The sequence below is a fragment of the Centruroides sculpturatus genome, unplaced genomic scaffold, assembly GCF_000671375.1.
Source record: "Centruroides sculpturatus isolate CEXI.00-Female unplaced genomic scaffold, Cexi_2.0 scaffold372, whole genome shotgun sequence".
Taxonomy (NCBI): domain Eukaryota; kingdom Metazoa; phylum Arthropoda; class Arachnida; order Scorpiones; family Buthidae; genus Centruroides; species Centruroides sculpturatus.
The window spans coordinates 158,861-179,538 of record NW_019384553.1 but is presented as its reverse complement, the minus strand read 5'-3'; the positions used below and the strand labels follow the sequence as shown (position 1 = coordinate 179,538).

The 20,678-nt window shown below is 32.9% G+C and overlaps 1 protein-coding gene across 1 annotated transcript in view; it reads left to right on the top strand.

Moving 5' to 3' along the window:
* The window catches only part of LOC111623734 (stress-70 protein, mitochondrial-like), a 28,468-nt gene extending 8,881 nt beyond the window's left edge, over window positions 1–19,587 (top strand). Inside the window, exons 3-17 of the mRNA XM_023366415.1 lie at window positions 3,884–4,153; window positions 4,528–4,652; window positions 4,729–4,802; window positions 6,969–7,075; window positions 9,365–9,527; window positions 9,601–9,693; window positions 9,766–9,975; window positions 10,065–10,154; window positions 10,226–10,363; window positions 10,437–10,541; window positions 10,618–10,735; window positions 18,533–18,627; window positions 18,864–18,956; window positions 19,023–19,163; window positions 19,232–19,587. Of these exons, the coding sequence (XP_023222183.1) occupies window positions 3,884–4,153; window positions 4,528–4,652; window positions 4,729–4,802; window positions 6,969–7,075; window positions 9,365–9,527; window positions 9,601–9,693; window positions 9,766–9,975; window positions 10,065–10,154; window positions 10,226–10,363; window positions 10,437–10,541; window positions 10,618–10,735; window positions 18,533–18,627; window positions 18,864–18,956; window positions 19,023–19,163; window positions 19,232–19,330 (1,921 nt within the window). The 3' untranslated portion in view covers window positions 19,331–19,587. The remainder of the gene's footprint in view (window positions 1–3,883; window positions 4,154–4,527; window positions 4,653–4,728; window positions 4,803–6,968; window positions 7,076–9,364; window positions 9,528–9,600; window positions 9,694–9,765; window positions 9,976–10,064; window positions 10,155–10,225; window positions 10,364–10,436; window positions 10,542–10,617; window positions 10,736–18,532; window positions 18,628–18,863; window positions 18,957–19,022; window positions 19,164–19,231) is intronic.
* The last annotated feature ends 1,091 nt before the right edge of the window (window positions 19,588–20,678 follow it).

Genomic DNA, 20,678 nt, shown 5'->3' with positions numbered 1-20,678 from the left:
AGGGGATTAGGGTTTCATACCTCAAAATCAATAAATTTATTTTTGCCGACCAAAGGTCCGATACTTTTTGAACAGACCTTGTATATATACAACATATATATATCATTGACAAAGGTCAAAGAGAGATTATAAAGCCAGGGTTTGTTAGGATCCCTAACCTTCAGTTCTGTACAAAACTCCATCTTGACGAGGTAAGATGTATTAAAAGTGTTAGTTCATAAATACAGTAGTTACTTTTTCTGAAATTCAGAGCGTCAGTATTAATATGTATATTTTCCAATTTGAAACAATGTAACAAAAAAATGTAAGGTTTTTTTTTCCTGTGCAATGTTGGGTCCACAAAAAAATTAAGAGGAAAAGGGGTCCATGGGTAAAAAATTGTTGCAAACCCTTGATCTAAACTAACATTTTTCAAACTGGGTTGCATGGAACCTTGAGGATTTACAAAGTGATGTAAGGGTTTCATGAGATAAATATGCAAATTGTTTGATTTAAAATCCTATCATGATTGTTCACATGCTATCAGTGACATTAACATTTGATCACTGATAGCATGTGAACAATCTATTGCTGCTTTAATTCAGAAGCTTTTTAAATTATAAGTAATTTCTACTGCTTTGTTCTAGTTTCGTTGCCAGAAATTGTAGCTTAACTTGGTGGCAATAGGTGTGTCCCAGTATGGTTATACAGGATATTTTATGGTTCTATAAGTTAAAATAGATTATGAAACACTGATAAAAACAAAATTATTCAAACAAAAATGTACAGTTGTCATATATTTCTGGAATCTTTCTGTAAGTATTCAATATATTGATTATAAGATAAAAATAATGATAAAATATGATAAAACTAACTGCGTATTGATTTTGATTTTTTTTAGACAAAATAACACTTAGTGATATTAATTATTGTTGAATTGTCTGTTATTTATATAAAATTATAAAAGATTCAAGTCTTGTACATTTACATATCCAGATAAATATAAGTTTATTTATTAATTGGTATTGTAATTTATTAACTAATTCTATTTTTTTGCTCATAATTGCAGATCAGTGTACTGTAGATAGTTGTGACTAATTTATAGACTGCTTCATTAGAACAGTGAGGCTAAAATTTGTTTTCAAATGAGAGGGAGACTTCTTCCTTTGCTTTTTCCAGAAGGGAATAATGATAATTTTAGGGATAAACTTGTAAAAGTCTAAGTGGAATCTTATTTCATAATTAAGTAATGTAATTTATTTGTTTTATTAACATTTGTGAATTATTGTATCATGTCTGCACCAGAAATATCCAAAGATAGCTTATGTTTTTTAATGATTTTCTTTCTCTGAACTTCTTGGGAAATTTAAATCTGAGTTATATTTATCTATGATTCCTTGTGAATTCTTTTAATAGTAAACTCAACATATTTACAATTTCACTTGCATGTTTTATGGTCAGAAATTAGAACAAGTGGACTATGAAGTATTCACTTGTAAGTGTACTGAAATGTTTAAAAACAGAACTTGTTAAAGGAACTGATAGGTCTGTAATCCAAATAAAATAAGGAAAACTGTGAAGTCAAACTGTGTAACGCAAAAAAAGAGCAAGAACTGATCCATTTACACGTGATAACTCTGAATAAATTGTTCTGCACTTCACCATGAATGACACTTGGCACTCTGTCAACAGCAGTTCTCTTATTACTATGTGGACAATAATATCTCAGGCAATTTAGTGGACCTGCCATATTGAACTACCAAACAAACATTGTTACCCAAATCTATTACTGTTTCAATCTTTTCTCTGTTCCCTATCTTCTCTTTGACACACCACTTGGATATGAGGTCCAGACCCCACTCACTATCACAGAAGGGAGAATTTGTTGATGGAAAGGGAGAAGGTTGATGAAATTTGTTTACTGTTTCTCACCCAAGGTTCATGGAAGTGAAGAAATTCAGTGTTATTAGAGCTTGTTTGTCACATCTCTTGTTTGATGTTTGCAGACGGGAGAGAAACTGACATTGATACAAAACTGTTTGCCACATTGATCTGATCCAAAAAGTTTTTTCTTGGTAGAACCAGATGTATAATTATGTGAACACAAATGGAGTCTTTCCAACCTCCCACCCCAATACATGCAGAGAAAACAAAGGGAAGAGAGCTTCAATGCATCTGATTCAGAGGTAGATGAAGTTAAATCTTAAGGCACAACTGCATTCTTAGGGATGGAAAGGAAAGCACATTCTCTCTGTTTATATTTTATCATTCTCCAGGAAGTGAACGAATTACTCTAAGGAGTGTTGAGCTTAGAAGCCCATTTCCACCCAGATACAATCTTGCCACAACTGAACTTGGACCCTAGTAATAAGATGGGGACCAATCAGGAAGGAAGAGGAGGTGGACTGTGGCCAATCAGAACCTGAATTTTGTGGAAGAATAGTATAAAAACCCATGTTCCCAATGACATGAGGTCTTATATACTATTGTACTTTTTGGCTGAATGAACAGAAGAGATAATCTTTTCTACCAAAATGTCTAGTCTTCTTATACCAAAAGGGTACTTCTTACATCATCTCAAGGGGTCTTTTTCTGCCAAAAAGATGAACACTTTGTATGTCAGAACTGCTGAGGAATCTGTTTTCCAACGAAAGATCATGTATTTTCTCCATTTCCTGATGAGAAGATCAACATTATCTCTTATCTTCAAAGGAAAGATCAGCATCCTTTAATAGCTATGTAGAGTGTAAAATCTCTTCACTTCATTATTCCACAGGATTTCTTACCAGTTCTTTTAAAATTAGGTAAATTTTTGTTTGTTGTTATCATAATGCATAAATTAGATGCTTGAAAGTGATTGAGTATGTTGTATGTGCTAGGTAGTTGTATGTGTTATCAATGCTATTAAATGTTAAAATGTAAATTTTATGTACTTATTCAACCTTTTCTATAACTTTAAAGAATGACTTTTTTTAACATAGATAAAACATTTTTCCAGATGACTAACGTCTCATCAGGTTGAAAGCTATTTCATCAGCTGTCTTGTCAAACTGTAGAATGATATTTAAAAACTAGCATCCCACAGTTCAGAGAGCAAATTTTGTAATTTTGTGTCTGTGATTTGGATTTGGTGTACTGCTTGACAATAAATTAAAATAAGACAAAAACTGCTGTTATCTTTACAGTTTGTTTTAAATGATTTATATCATTTAAGCTCTTTAGTTACATACCAGACAGGTATAAAAAAAATCTCTCATAACTTTCTTTTGATATGTTATAGCTCTTGTTTACTGTGTACTTACGACTGGTTTGTTGTCTTCCCATAAGTTTCGTGAACAACTTGAGTTTAGTTTTAGCAAAGTTGTTGGATGGTCTACATTGAAATAGATTTGGTACAGTTCTAATTTTATCCAATTGTACACACAATTATTATATATATGAAAGTAAGTTCCAAATACTATTTACTGTAATAAATTGTGGGGTAAGATGGTATTAGAGTTTTGTACCTTGTTTAACACATCCTTTTCAGTAAATTATAAATTTTTTATAATACTGAGTTTTGGATTATTAAGAAAAACTACTCTTAAAATCTACGTGATGATATTTTGTTAATTGTACAGAGGCTTATCATTAAGAGCTTAAAATTTCAATGCAAGAACATGAGTTTTACCAATATTAGTCTCTCAATAGATTATTTCTTGTGTGTAAAAAACAATTTTTTGTTATGTTATGACTATTAATATTTGTCTTACTATTGTTTATTTCTAAAACTAGATATATGAAATAAAGATGCGTGTTTGAAAATATTATCTTAAAGAAAACACCTTTGAAACATTGTCTTAATTTATGACCACCTCAAAAATTCTTAATTTTAAATGTTTAATATAAAATTATTTGTTTCCAGATCTGACACAGTTAAAGGAACTGTTATCGGAATCGATCTTGGCACCACAAACTCTTGTGTTGCAGTCATGGAGGGAAAGACCGCCAAGGTGATTGAGAACACAGAAGGATCTAGAACGACGCCCTCCGTTGTTGCCTTCACACAGGACAATGAGAGACTTGTTGGTATGCCTGCCAAAAGACAGGCCATCACCAATGCTTCCAATACATTTTCTGCCACAAAACGACTCATCGGTAGAAGATTTGACGATCCTCAACTTCAGAAAGATTTGTAAGTTTACTTAAGCTTAATTAAGTGTAAGTTTCATTATCAGACTTTTAAGCCATTAAAATTGTAACAATGGAAATTTCAGTTGTAAATGCCAAAATTATTATTGGTGCAAATTGTCTATGTTTAGAGTGATTTTTAGATGATTTTCATTGCTATTGGATTGCTATGCATGTCATTTAAAGCAAGTTGTTGGTGTTTAACAGTCTTGACAACAGAAATAGTGAATAAATTACACTAAATTATTGATATTAAAGTTTATAGCTTTGTCTAGATGTAGATGATTTTCTTATTTACAGCTGAGATGCAGAAGTCGTGAGTGCAATCATTGTTTTAAAAAATACAATATAAAAATATGCATTTTGCATTTCTTTCAGAAAATCTTTTTCATATAAAGTAGTTAAAGCTTCAAATGGCGATGCTTGGATAGAAGCACATGGAAAGATGTATTCTCCCAGTCAGATTGGAGCATTTATTTTAATGAAGATGAAAGAAACTGCAGGTGAATGACAGTTTTATTATTTAGAAATTGCTCGTTTATATATAAATTATTTTAATATTGTGCATTTAAATTTCAGAGGCTTACATTGGTCATCCTGTAAAAAATGCCGTAATTACAGTTCCTGCATATTTTAATGATTCTCAAAGACAAGTAAGTTTGTATTTAGCCACTGTATTTGTGTTAAAAAGTGAAATAATATTGAAAGCTAGATGAATAGAAATTTTAAACTTTGTAATTTTATACTTTAATTTTTAGTTGTTTGATAGCTATTCCTTTATAATATGTTAAAAATACATTTTAAAAAATATTGAAAATTATAAAATTTTAAAATATTTTAAGTGCAATTTGTTATTATGATAGTACAGTAGAGCATCAATTATCCGACCCCCGATTAACCATCACATCGGTTAACTGACCGTTTTACTCGGAAAATTTCAAATGTCTGCTAGTGATGTGACATTACAATATTTGGCTATGTCTTGGCTACTTTAATATTATTTTTGTTAAATTTTTGCATGTTTTAGCTGGCATCAACGGCTTGACCATTGAAGGGAGGTCAATATTTAAACGAGGCTTAATTTTCTAATTATGAGTAGTTGTTTGTTTCGTGAGCAATAAAATAATTTAAAACATTTTTAACGATACAATAGCGATGATTATTATTTTTAAAAAAAATTTGTTAGGCTTAACATCGATGAAAATTCCATGCGAAGTTGGTTAATAGCGATATACTAATTACATGAGATATACTAATATACTATACTAATAATGTATTTTTTTCGGTTATCTGATTTTTCAGTTATCCAACCAACCGGAGTCCCCAATTGAGTCAGATAATCGATGCTCTACTGTATAGATATACATAGGTTAAATAATGACTGTTGCCAGAGTAAGCACACACTGTACATGAATATACAGAAAATGCTTTGTTTTTAAATAAATATTGTCAGGTAGCATTTGTTAATTGCTTTTGACATTAACTTGTTACTTGAAACAGATGGATTTTATTTTTCTATTACCCTGTTTTTGTACATTTGTAGTTTTAAAAAGTAGCATTGGTGTTTTTCTCTGACAGTATAATAAATTTAAAAGTACCAAGAATAAATGAAATTTATAGTTTTGGGAAAAAATCACATTTGCCATTGAAATTCGAAACACCAACCTCACCAGTATGAAACCAGTGTGCCCCCATTGAGCCATCAGCCATGCTACAAATGATGGCAATTCTAAAAGATTTAAATAATTTGCAATTTTTATCTTTACTTTTCTCATATAATTTTGAGTATTGAACATTACTGCTTGGCACATGTCAATCATTGGAGGTGCACTATAACCTCACTAAGTTTGATGAAAACCAGTGATCCAACATCATGCCATCCCTTCATCAGATAGTGTGGAACGACTCCATGATATAATGTTACATTTTTCAATGATCAATCAAGGTGCCCCACTTCATGAAATTGTGTTCATAGATGAAGTGTAGGTTGGTTTGCATTCAAATGACAACACTACTAGCATTTGGAGATTATATAGTCAGTGTTACTGTGCCTCCTCTGCTATTGTCATCACAAGCAGCAAGGTGATATTGCTGTTCCAGTAGGATTGTCAGGTCACTGAACACCCGTGGTCCCAGTCTGCATTCAAGACACATGACTAGACGGAAGTATCAGACCAGCATTGTGCAGCCCACCATTAGTGCATTTGCAGAAGTTGTCGGAGAAGGATTCACTATTGTGGATGATACCTCTCCACATCCTGCCCATATTGTGAACTACTTAGAGATAAAAGGAATTTGCATGATGGCTAAAGTGACTTTTTTTGACAAACCAATAGGTTTTGGTGTGTTTTCTTACCATGGTTGAACAGCAAACTTTTGTTTTGTCATGTGTATGAAATATGGGCGGGCACCTTGTATTCATTTTGTAAGATCTTATTATATTGCATAATAAAGACATGCTTCATTGCTGCTACATTCTCAATTTCAGCAACACTCCAAATTTTTTTGAAGAGTGTATAATTTAGAATTTACTTGGGGGGATACTTCAGTTTATGGACAAATCTTACCAGAGATTATCATGATGTCATAATTTATGATTTGCTTAATGACATATTTCAGGTAACTATGCAGGTTAAAATGTAAGGATCTTCTGTATTTTCTATTTTATCAATACAACTAGACATGAGCTTTGAGGTGTTGAAATTTCTTGTAAGATTGCTTGATGGCTCAGTTAAATCTTAGTACTTTTTATTTACTGGATATAAAGCTTATAAATATTACATATTGTTGTAGTTATTAATAATCTTATTTTATGACAGGCCACCAAAGATGCCGGTCAGATTGCAGGATTAAATGTCTTGAGAGTGATCAACGAGCCCACGGCTGCAGCACTTGCTTACGGAATGGACAAAACAGATGATAAGGTGTAAGTTCTTGTGAAAAATTCTGATTGTCAAAAATTCTGATAGTAAAACCTAAATTATGTTTACTTACATAAAAATATAGTACAGGTTTTGTGAATGGCAATGCTTGCATCTTACATCTATATCTTTGTATATTTCCTGTTACACTAAGCAGTACATATTTTCTGTAATTTATATGATAGATTAAAATATATAAAATTAATTTACAACTTTATATTGGTTCCTAAGGTATAAAAGTGTTACCCCATCACTTTTCACTATTTCACTTAATATCTCAGGATGGGGTAAAGATTAAGTAACAAAATTTGGCATACTGGCTTGTATATGAGGGGCATTGATGATAAAATTTGGAATTTGGTGGTTAAAGATTGAAGGGGTGAAGAAATAGTGAGTCTTGTGTATCTTTTAGTAGGTTCATAATGACGATTTTACTCGTTAACATTTATACTTTTTTATAAAAATCATCTCTACTCTCAAAATTAAGCTTTTTTCCATTTTATAGTAATTAAAAATAAAACTTATTTTCTAAATAAGATCTCATAATAGCTGGGAAAGTAATGCAACTTGTTGCTGGATTGTTTTACTCTTTGGCATCAGAAATATATTCCACTTTTTCAATCTTCAACAGGAAAAACATCACTGATTTCTTTTCAGCTTTGTTTTGTTTAACCACTCTGATATACACTGCTGCACACTTAAACAGTAAATACTATCTCCTCCTCATTTTGTTAGATTTGAAAGTCATTTAGATCATTAATTTATTTTTATTCATAAATTAACTTTATAATACAGAATTTGTACCATTAACAGGACACAGGTCAAATTGGTGTTCTGTTGAATATTGTACAAATTTAAACTCATAGGTATGGCTATCAAAGATGTTTGTGTGTGGGAGCCAAATCTCAACAGGAACTTTCCTAAATAGTTCCATCCCTTGCATATTGGCAGTGAACACTTATAAACAAACTTTTAGTTTAGTATCGTACTAAAATCAGTGCTAATCTGTCAGTTTCAAAAGTAACAAATGACACTAAATCAAACTTTGATTTCTAAATTGTGCATGTGTTTAATAACATGCACAATTAACGTTTAACTTTAGATAATTTCTCTTAATTAGTAATGTATTAGGAAAATTCATATTTGAGGCAGAGCATTGGTGAAGTCTCTTCTATTTGACTTACAGGATTGTGTTCATTTTCAAAATCTGTTTGATTGATTTTTGATTAAACTTTGTTATTTTCTGTTAATTAGGATGAGGAGTCCAAAAATATAATTAAAAACTGAGGTCAATGACTTTGTTTTTAAGATATAAGGTTTGATACACGAGTGCATGACAAAGCAGTATCTCATGAATCACACAACTTTGTTTTGCAATGTTTTGCCATCACTAACATGTCTTCTATGGGCTTTGCTACAGAATAGAGTTCATTCTCAAAATTTAATGGGCTGATTTTGATAAAACTGTGCCATTTTCCATCAAGTGTAATGAGGAATCCAAAAACGTAGTGTTGACCATTTAAATGTAAAAAATAGAAGTTTGTGACTTCATTTTTGATATACAAAGGTATTAAAATGACAATGTCCACACACTGATGTGACTGAATGTGTGTAATGTAATTTAGTCCTAGAGGTCAAAACTAAAGACAGATTGCATGCACCTAATAGAAAGTAAATAAAACATAAGAACAAAGCAATCAATGGCTATTTCTTTGTTCTTGGATATCCTCTCTGTGTCGGCAAGTGCAAGGATTGCCTCTTTTGTGCTGGAAAGTGTAAAGTTTACCTGTCTATGTCCATCATGCAGGGATTGCACCTTTTTTTCCCCCTGCTCCACCTCAATTCTATCATGATGCAACAAGTCACACAATGTCCTAGTATCCATTTTTATTTAATACCTGGTGACATAAATGACTTTCTTCTTGATCTCACCCTCACTCATTTTCTAAATTGCATATTTATTGTTAATTTCTGCATTGGTATCGCAGTTACATAAAAGTTTCCATTGCTTACATAATTTATTGGATATGTAACAAAAATATAAAATTGGAAATATTTATTATATAAAGGTTGTGTCAATGATGAACATAGTCATAAGTACTATAAAGGTAACTAGCTTCAATTATAGAATATATAGTGTACTTGTCTCATTTTAAAGGGTTAATGATGATTGATATTTTTCGTCTCTTAATATCTGTGTAGATAGAATGCAATCTGAAATTTCAAATTAAATACTTTTTTCTTAGTTGTAAATTTATGTTTTTTGATGGGTTTTTTTCAATAACTGGTTTCAGAATTGCAGTATATGATCTTGGTGGAGGAACTTTTGATATCTCCGTTCTTGAAATTCAGAAGGGTGTCTTTGAAGTCAAGTCTACGAATGGAGATACGTTTTTGGGTGGTGAAGATTTTGATAATTATCTTGTAAACTTCTTAGTTAAAGAATTCAAGAGAGATGTAAGTTTGTGTGTTGCTGTGAGACAACTTAAATTTTTATGATATTAATTATTTTATTCATTTATATTTTTAGCAAGGTATTGATTTGACAAAAGACAATATGGCAATGCAACGTCTGAAAGAAGCTGCTGAAAAGGCAAAAATTGAATTGTCTTCTTCTCTCCAAGTAAGTATAAAAATAAATGGTGTTGTATGTGTTGTCTTTCAAGGTTAAAACTTAAAATGTCTTTCATTGTAGACTGATATAAATTTGCCATATCTCACAATGGATTCTTCTGGACCAAAACACATGAATATAAAACTTTCCAGGTCAAAGTTTGAAAGTCTGGTACAGGACATCATTAAAAAGACTGTTGAGCCTTGTAAAAAAGCCATGAGTGATGCCGAAGTTAAGCAGAGTGACATAGGAGACGTAATTCTTGTTGGTGGAATGACAAGAATGCCAAAAGTATATTGATTTTAGAACTGTTGATAGTTTATGCATTTATAATTATTTACTAATAATTAAAAATGATTTTAAATTGTTTATCTGTATAGGTTCAGGAAGTTGTTCAAGAAATATTTGGTAAAATGCCAAGTAAAGCTGTAAATCCTGATGAAGCAGTAGCAGTTGGTGCAGCTATTCAGGTATTTTTCTTTTTATTTTCTTATTTAAGTTTATAATTATTGTTTTATATAAAAATTAATTGAATGCTTAGGGAGGAGTTTTAGCAGGAGATGTTACAGATGTTCTCTTGTTAGATGTAACACCATTGTCTTTAGGTATAGAAACACTAGGAGGAGTATTTACAAAGTTAATAAATCGTAACACAACTATTCCTACTAAAAAGAGCCAGGTAAACGACTCTTCCAAATATAAATTTAAATTTTTCTTCTTTAAATTTCTTCTTATGCAATATTTGTTTCTAGGTGTTTTCCACTGCAGCCGATGGCCAGACCCAAGTAGAAATTAAAGTCTGTCAAGGAGAAAGAGAGATGGCTGCCGATAATAAATTACTGGGACAGTTTTCATTGGTATGTATCATTACACTATATCTTTAGAAAAACAGCATTCTAGCATTATCACTAAATGAACAAAAATATCATTCAGGTTGGCATACCTCCCGCACCCAGGGGAGTTCCACAGATTGAAGTCTCCTTTGACATCGATGCTAACGGAATCGTTCACGTGTCTGCAAGAGATAGAGGAACCGGAAAAGAACAACAAAGTGAGTTTACTATAGAAAAAAACTATTTTGTGTTTCGATTTTAATTATTTAAATTATCATAATTCATTGAATGTATTCTCCATTTTCCCCCTCTCTTGTTGTTGAGTTTGGTGATGTATTGGACTTCAATTATACTAAATATTCTTTCATAAAACAACTTACAGAGATGAGCTGAAACCCAATTGAATTCTCATAATTTACCATGGGTAGTTCAGATTAGGAATAATATTCCCCATCTCTTAACTATTATGACTGATCCCTTGCATGTCGGATCTATTCATAATAGGTATAATTAGATCTTCCCTAAATCTGAATATCCATACCAGTAATTTTTCCATGCAGTTTGAATGCTTTTAATGCTGTAGATGCACAATCTAGAAAAAATAGAAAAAAAATCTTGGGTACAAATTAGACACTGGACGAACTTTTTCTGTACGACAACTGAATGAGGCAAATGAGAAATTAATAGGAGTTTGAAGTTTTTAATAAAAGGATTGGAAAGTATAAAAATGAAAAAAAAAACGATTATTTTTTCCGCAAAGAACAAATATGTTGCTAAGATGATTGCCTGTTGATCATCCCTCTTAAGTTTATTCTCCTTTCACTTTCTGGCTGTTATGTATACATAAAAGGGAAAGTATTAGAATCCTGTAAATTTGACCTTCAGTTTTTTGCAAATCTACATTTTGAAACCTTCTGAATCCAAAAAACTAAAAAAAAAAAGACAGTTCCTTCTGTGAGGTGGCGTCTACTTTGCTTAATATCTCAGGATGGGGTAAAGATTAAGTAACGAAATTTGGCACGGTGGCTTGTGTATGAGGAGCATTGATGCTATTAGAATTTGGTTAAAGGTGGTGGAGGTGGGAAAATAGTGGGTCGTGTATAACTCCAGTAGTCAGACTTAGACGATTTTAGTTGTTATTAACACACATACTTCTTTTTTTATAAAACTTATCCATACTCTCAAAATGAAGCTTTTTTCCATTTTATAGTAATTAAAAATATAAAAAGTTTTTCATAACAAAATCTTATAATAGATGGCGTTACAAAATTTATATTGTTTAATATAAAATTTTTTAATGAAAACTCATAACAGCGAAGAAAGTTGCACAACTCTCGTTGCTGGATTTTTTTCACCAGATCGCATACAAATGAATTAGAGGATATATACAGTGCAAATCACACAAAAGGTTATGATTATATGCCTGCTTTGGTACAGCAAAATCGCTTTGTGGATATACCAGTCTTAATTGCACTCTCATTTATCAGCTTTCAGAAATCTCATCTTTAAAGTATTTATAAAATACCATTAAGAGCTCTATTCCATCTTTAATTTCTTAGTTTTGGGTAAAAACTCGGAATAATTTATCTAATATTTCAGTTTTAATTAAGATGTCGGTATTACGAAATTATAATTCAAATAAATTTTAATCTGCATTGCATATTAGTTAAATTTTTTACCAGAAGATTAAATAAATAACTCCTTTCATTATACAGATCCTATTAAACAAAAGATTGTCATGCAAATTTATAATTAAATTTTGTTTTAGAGTTATTGGCTGTTCCGATCCTTTCCATAAAGTCTCTGCTCTGTTATAATTGTTTCAAAGTCCAAAACCTTTGAAGAAATTTGCCTTTTTTTTTTAAATACTGCTTTATAATAGATAATCAAAAACAAGAATTTACATTGTAATTATTGGAAGTAGAAAAATCGAACCAATTGCGAATTTTTTCACTTCGTGGCACGAAAGAAATTCCATTAAACATTTTGAAATGCTTTAATCATCTTCTATCAAAACACACTAGCCGGTGGCGACCTTGAAAACAGCTGTTTCTATAAACAAATTTCCTAAAGACGAAGGACGATTATACTTTCCCTTAGTGAAAAAATATACTAGTTTGATGAATATGCCAGTAGTTTAATGGACGTGTTTTGAAAGTACTAAATTTAAATTATATATTAAAGTTCTTGAAAATATTTTTACGTAACGAAAGGAAATATTAAAAATGATCTTTTTTTTTAGATATCAAAGCGGTCTATTAAATAATAATTTAAAAAAAAAACCCGTCGAAAGTTGAAATTCTATTTTGAATTTAATTCCGCTGGTCTCGTGATGTGTAACGCATCCTCGAATGCTTTGTCTGGTTTTGTCTTTCAAAAAAAAAAGTTTTTCGCGAGTTTTTCTAAATAAATTCTTTATTATATTTGGCAATTGGATATATAAAAGGTCGTAACCTGTATATTTTTTACGGTGGATGTACGGAGCGACCGAAAATTCGGTAAATTTAGAGATACAGTAGTTTGGTGACCCAAAAGTCTGTTCATATTTGAAAGCTATTTTTATTTTCCGAAATTTTAAATATTATTCATTCGAATAATTTTAATTTGGTACGGTAGATCTTGTTTACCGTAATCACTGTGGGACTTTTATAGTCGTGTGTTGAGATTATTAGCGCATAAAGTGTATAAAAAAAGATCTGTTTACCAAAGATAATCGACGTTTCTATAACACGTGTGTTTCAAGACTGGCTAATTTCAATAACATCCGTGATTACAAATCCGTGAAAATAGTTTCTTAACCATATCTACCCTGTTCGATTTGGTTTATTTGATTGCGACAAGCGGGCGATCTTTCGAGACGGATGTCTTTCAAGGGAACTTTTATGGGAAACTGGGCCTTATTTAGGTATTACGAACGTGGAGAAACCCCGAAAACTCCGTTGGAGGGGCGCGAACCCACGACCGACCACCGGTGTTCGATGATTTATCCACTGGGCCACTGGTGAGCCTTTGAATTCTCGCGTTACAACTGACTTTGTGAATTATAATAGAGACGTGGTTTCGTCTCTTCCTATGCGAAACGTAAAAATCAATGTAAAAACACATTTCGAGTGACGAAAAGCCCACTCGTCATATCTCTATAGGCATCTGGCAAAACCAGTTTTTATTCTCCTTCCTCGCTATATATTTGTGGGAATTGACTACCGCCAAACTAGGAACAGTTTTGGGGTATTTGTCACCGAAGAAACTTGTTTAAATTTTCTGATTATTTTCGTAAGGAAGAGGTAAAGATACGCTGAATATTTACTTGGCCGGCCTTTAGAAGGTGGTGGTCCTTTTTCAGACTAATTTGTACATTCGTGACATCTCGAGCGTTGATATTAGTCCATTATCAGATGTTTGCTATTACGGGATTTACACTATTAAAATGTTCTAGTCAAAATCTTTTAAAGCATAGATGACTTATCCCCGTGTTTAACATACAGATGCTAATTATAGGAGTATCTCTCTTAACGTTTAGTGTATCCGTACTCATATATTACGGTTTTAATCAAACTATAAAATCGAATATTATAGAAATCCTTATTTATAAATGCCTGGAATGATTCTCAGCTCCTAGACAGACCTCAGATTTTGACATACAGCGTAGAAATACGTCGATTCGCCTCCGTAATGCCATTTCTGTTCTGACAAACTGTTTTTCGTTCTGTTAATAATTTCAAATATAATGCGTTCAAAGCTTCTCGTCCTATTCAATTGTTGTACTTCTTAAATCTCATAACTTGACAAATGTAAGACTTATCATACATGATATGTTTAGGGCAAGATTAATCACTTTGAACTGTCGTTCTTGTATGCATTTCGGGTCTAAACTTCTCTTTGGCACTCGACAATTCTTTAAAAAAACTGGTCCTGGGAGGGAGTCAGTTATAGATTTTATCTAAAAACTATAAAATATTCCACGGGTTAAAAAAAAACTTTAAAAATTCAAAAAAAAATCAAAACACGGTAAATAAAACCACTTAAAATTGTGATCGGCACAACTTATTCGATTAGATAGATATTGATAGATAAAATTTAAAAAAATAAATGATAAAAATATTTTAAAAAAAATAATAATAAAATTTGGAATTTAGAAATAAAATCAATTATGAAAATTATAGAAATAGTGCATGCACGAACCACTGACTTTTCTAGTTTTGACAAAGGAAGAAATATTACAGTTATTACAATATAGCGAATATAATAATTATCCGTTTATCACGTTTGAAGCAACAGTGTCAACGTTTTTAATTAATTTATGAAAAGGATTTGGGAGCGATAAATGATTGAAATTTTCATTCCAATTTTTTGAAAGTTTGAAATTACAAATAAATATTGAATGTTATAAACATCTTTTTCCAAAGCTTGGAAAAAGATAACGGAGAAGAATTCCTAAATTTTGGAAAATTGTAAAGCTATTGAAATTGTATTACAAAGATGTTTTCCAGTTAAAACTAGGACATCGCGATACGATTGAGTTAGAAGCGGAAACAAGCGATTCTTGTATCTGACGGGCCGGACAGGCGAGCTTTGACTCGCCACTACGAAAGAGGTTATCTGCTCCTGCCAGCCACGGAAGAGGCGATCCTTACACTGGCCGGGCGGTTAGTTAATAGTGCAGTTTTTCTCCGCACTATTACGAAATAGTGTAGAGGAAAATTAAAATTGTTTCGTACGGCGGAAACAATTCTTAAAACTTCTTGAGAAATCGAAAACTTTCGGCCCCTTGTCGGCAACATATTCAAAGTAAACACTAAATTCCGAAAATATAATTATTCTCTTGCCGTAGAACGATTGTTGATGCGTATCCCAAGATGAGAAAGTCGAACTGGCCAATTCGGTTAATTTATTAAACGAAACAATGCGTCTGTAATGGCGGGTTACGGTTTGGGAAGACATAACAGAACCTTAGACGAATTCCGAAAATGGCCCGTTAGCCCTTACTCGCTGCTACGAGTGCATTGTTTTTGTTTTCGTGGAAGGTTACCAGCCGCTTGAAGGTTTGAAAGTTATATTGAAATACGGGACTATTTCGTTTACTTCTAAACTTGTTTCAATAAAGGCCCACCAGTGGCCGAGCCAAGCGGTCTTCGTACCCCGAACACTGGGAGTTCGGTCGTGGGTTCGCGTCTCTCTCGGACGGGCTGACCACGTGGAGTGCTCCGGGTTTTCTCCACGTCTGTAACGCCTAAATAGGAGCCAGTTTCCCTTAAAAAGACCTCCCGGAAGGCATTCCCCCTAGGCAGATCGCCCAACTATTTGTTGGGCGATATGCCTAGGGGAAGGCATTCTGTAAATGCCTTCCGGCCTCCGGGAATGTGTTGCGTTGGCATAACTAAACAAAAAAAGTAAGTGTCGAAAAACAAGCGATGTAACGATTTCCATTTTATTAAAACACCGAATTGTGTCAAGTGAAATTTAATTGATATTTTTGTATATATTCAAACAAATTTTTACTAGAGAGAAAATAGGAAAAAGTGCATCTTTTTTGTCACTTGGATAGTTCAACTTATTGTTTCCTTTGTGTAAATTAGTTTTAAAAAATTTGTGATATCGAGGTGTTTGACGGATAGATGACTTTTCCGTAAGTATAGTGTGAATCATTTACCCGTTGTATACCATTTCCCAACTTCTTACGTCATTAAAAGTGCGTATTGCGATTATGTAATAACAATACTAATGAACATGGCTAATTGATACTCGCGTACGAGAATAGACATTATTTTAACATTCAAATTAAGTCACTACTCGGATGGAAACTACTCGAATTCCATCCGTTTAACATTAAATTACGCTGTAAATTGCCTTTTTAATTTTTATATTTGTTAACCGAGCGCGTACACGAGTATATTTTAAATTATATAAAATATATATTTTTTAAATAACGACAATTATTTGTTTCGGGAAAAGAGTCGATCGAGACTTCATTTACTAAAAAAATAATTTTAATAGGGGATGACCCAAAGTCAGTTCACTACACGACGATCCGGATTCTGTTTCTTCCAATTAAACGGCTGATTTTTGGGTCATTCGGTAACATTTTATGTTAAAGTTCATTTATAATGTACAGGATGGCCCTTAAATTATCAGTTATTGCGAGTACTAAACCTTTAAAGTAACGTAAGAAATTTTAAGACTAAACAAAATTGAGTGGCGATACTAGATTTTTATATTAAAACGTGTGTATTTTTGTAATTTCCCTTCAAAATGTATTAGGCATATAACAAATTCTGTCTACGCCGATTTTATTTATGCACGATGCTTCTAAACAGCCACTTTATCTCCAGAGCGAGAAGAGTCGTGCGGATCATCTATCTAACTTAGTTCGGGAGAAAATGAACTGAAATAACGTGACTTCCGGTTTGCATCGGAAGTATATATTGATATTATATAGTTAATCGTTTCCATATCTGGTCTCGACTTTCGTCTAACTCCGTTCTCGAGGGACGGGCGCGAGTGGCAATTTATAAAATGTAAATCGAGGGGAAGACGATGAGTCAATATCTAGGAATGTAGGCCCTCCCTTAAAGTTGAAATGAGGTATATTTAGAGAATATTTAAAGAAAAGTGTTTAGTGTTAACTGTCGAGAATTCCGCTATTATTCTGAGATTTTCAAAGAAAGTGAACGAAAAGCGTTACTCCCTTCATTTCGCGTTTCGCACCCAATCTCTGAGCTCGTCGCTGGCTTTCGCAGATGCCAGAGAAATGTCTTCTGCCTTACGCCATTTGCGGTACTTGGTACTTGTTTGACATTTCGTCGTAAAAACTAGTCACCCGCGTTTGGATTATACACAACTCACGCACGTTTGTTGTGTGTAGTTCGTGAGCATTATTTCTTAATATTTGATCTTAAAATCTCGTAGAAATTTCATTTTAACTAACCCTGTTCAAATAACTGTAATCGAGGCACGAGCTGCTCTTTAAATACGTCTTACAAGGAACTTCGAAAATTGATTAGAGCTTTCGAGTGTGATTCCGATGTTTACCCGAAAGTCTGTACTAAAATTCGATGAAATTGATCCATTTGGTCTAGTTAGCAGATGTTTGCGTTCTTGTCCTTTGTCAGATGTGACAGTTTTATTTGCATATTATGTTGGTTCGGGCGTTAACCTACCGCTCCGTGGTGATCGGACACCCGAGTCGTAACTATTTTCGATAATACTGAAGGTTGGTATCCAATAGCCATGGAAGGCTTATGGTTGAACCACGCGTAAACGCTCGAGAGATGAATCTAACCAGCGGCGGCCTTATCCATTGCGAGGCTCTGGGCGGCAGATCTTTGCGAGGCCCTTGTCCTTTGTGCAAAGTATGTGAATTGAAATAGTAGGCACTTATTAATATTAATATATACTGTACTATAAATTAAATTTATTTTATTGTTATAACTAATAGCCAAGGATAAAATAAAAAGTTTTAAATATCAACTTTTTTCTACTTGGTTGTTGCGCGAGGCCCCGGGCCATTGCCCTGCTCGCCACCCCCTAAGGCCGCCACTGAATCTAACGCCTAGTATGACTGATGTCACGTGAGCCTTAAATTGCTGTTGAATACGAAACCTTTAATACTTTAAATGTTAGAATCCTAATACTTCGTTAACGGTTCCTTTCGAAATTCTCTACTCAATCTACTTAAACCATTGTTCGAAACTGTTAGATAGTCCCCGTATTTTCTTGTATAAATACGTTCGTGTTTCAGTTTGTGAATGAAATTTATCAGAGAGAAATTGGAAATGATTTTTTAAAATATGAATTGCATTATTTGTAATATAATTTATGAGAACGTAACGACAAAATTGGTGTTCAAAGTCACCCACTGCTTGAGACTGGGGAAAATTTTTCGATAAATTCAATTTTCTTAAATAATTGTGTTAAAAGTTTACTGTTTTTAGTGTAAGAAATTAATCGTTAATTTAATCAAATTTAAAACAAATTTTTGATTTAATTATTAAAATTAATTTTCTCCTTTTTTATAGTCGTTATTCAATCATCGGGAGGATTAAGTAAAGACGAGATAGAAAATATGGTTAAAAATGCGGAGATGTTTGCAGAACAGGATAAGAAGAAAAAGGTAAACGTTACGTTTTGTTATTAATTAAGAAGCAATGTTTTTTTATTGTCTTACACTTTTAAAGTGAAAAAAAATGATGACTTTTTTTCGTCTCCTAATGTTTGTGCGGATAAAATGATCTGAATCTATAATTTTTAAGTAAAATTTGAAAAAAAACGGAAGTTGCATCATTAAATACGCGCGAGGATTGTTGCAGAATTCAGAAAATGTACATTATTCATTTGTATCTATAATAGGAAATGGTCGAAATCATCAACCAAGCAGAAAGCATCATCCACGATACGGAAAGCAAAATGGAAGAATTCAAGAGCCAGCTTCCTGCCGAAGAGGTGAGTTTACAAATTAAAAATTTAAAATGACGAATGCTTCAATTTATATAAATATTCTCTTAAAAGTGTGAGAAGTTAAAGGAACAAATAGCCAAATTGAGAGAGAAAATAGCTAATCAAGCAAACGAAAGTATGGAAGATATCAGAAATGCCAAACAGGAACTTCAACAGGCGTCACTTAAACTCTTCGAAATGGCCTACAAAAAGGTAAACACCTCAACTTTTTTTATGACGAAATTTAAATACCGCACTATATGACGAGATATCAATTACAGATGGCATCGGAACGAGAATCGACGTCGTCGTCTGAACAAACATCTTCCAGCGAATCGACAGAAGAACCCGAAAAAGCCAAGAAGGAAGATAAGAATTAAAGAGAAAAATGAAATTGTAGAGTAACAGTAATAAAAACTAGAGTCATAAATTGTTTATTCTTTCATTATTGTCGGTTCAGACTTTTACTTTTCAGGACCTATCATGCTGTAAACATAATCATTGGATGCCTCCTCATTTGTAGTTATGTAAAATTTTATTCTCTTGTTTTCAGTTTATAGTTCGTTTGTTCCGATGGAAGCACATTCCACAATTGCCATTGTATTTATATTTAATAAAATAAAGAGAAAATTTGAAATTTCCGTAGTCATCGTCCAGTTATTTTTGGTATAATACGAGACTGAAATTGAGCCAGGTAATATTAGTACGATGCCGCGCGCCTAATCCGAATCGCTGATTATCCGAACAGCTACCATTCCTTTAACTAAAATAAACTTGTCAAGTATACACTTGCAGCTCATACATAAAACATGTTACGTGTTTTAAGCGAGGATGCTCATTTCTTCTGTGACCCTATGTGACTTAATAACAGTTCTGTTTCGCAGCTAGTTGTGCAACAAAACTACTGCGATGGGTCGAAAACTAGGCCAAGCTGTTCCGTTCCCGGACACAGGGAGTTCAATCGTGGTTCGAGTCTCGCCAGGACGGGCTGGTCACGAGTTTTCCACGTCTGTAACATCTGAAAAGGGGCCAGTTACTCTTAAACGGGCGATCTGATGAGGGGATGCCTAAGTGTTGCGTTGCCGTAACTTATAACAAACCGAAAACAATAGTAGTACCCTCCCAGAACTTTTGCTGCATCATTTACAATAAAAATCTTTGAAGCTTTACGAACAGTAAATTCAGTTTTGAGTTAATTGTACTGCATAAACCCTGTTGTCGAGACATTTTTGTACTGTATCTTTAAATTTCCTTAAACGTTAAACATAGAACACACATTAGTAAAATATACTGAAAATGCTTATTCTTTGTATGTCATTAATATAACTCCCGTTAATTCGAACTCCCGTCTTAATTAGTTGGGATTAGCGCGAACGTACTGTAGTGATTTTTGTAACAACAATCTTAAACTGCAAAATGAAAGATTTATTCGCTTTAGAACAAAAGCTGAAAGTGCTTTTGAGTTTAATTTAAAAACACGAATAATAAAGATGTAGACTGATACTGCCTCTCGATATAACGTATTTAATTGCAATACAAAGTGCAAGACGCGTTTGAATTACTCGAGACAACTCTGGAGATTACGTGTTAGGCATCACTCAACATCTTATAGGCGTTATCTTTGTTGATAATATCAGCATTACTTACGCGATACCTGTAGATACTACAGGTATCGCGTAAGTAATGCTGATATTATCAACAAAGTACTTACGCGATACCTTTAGGTAC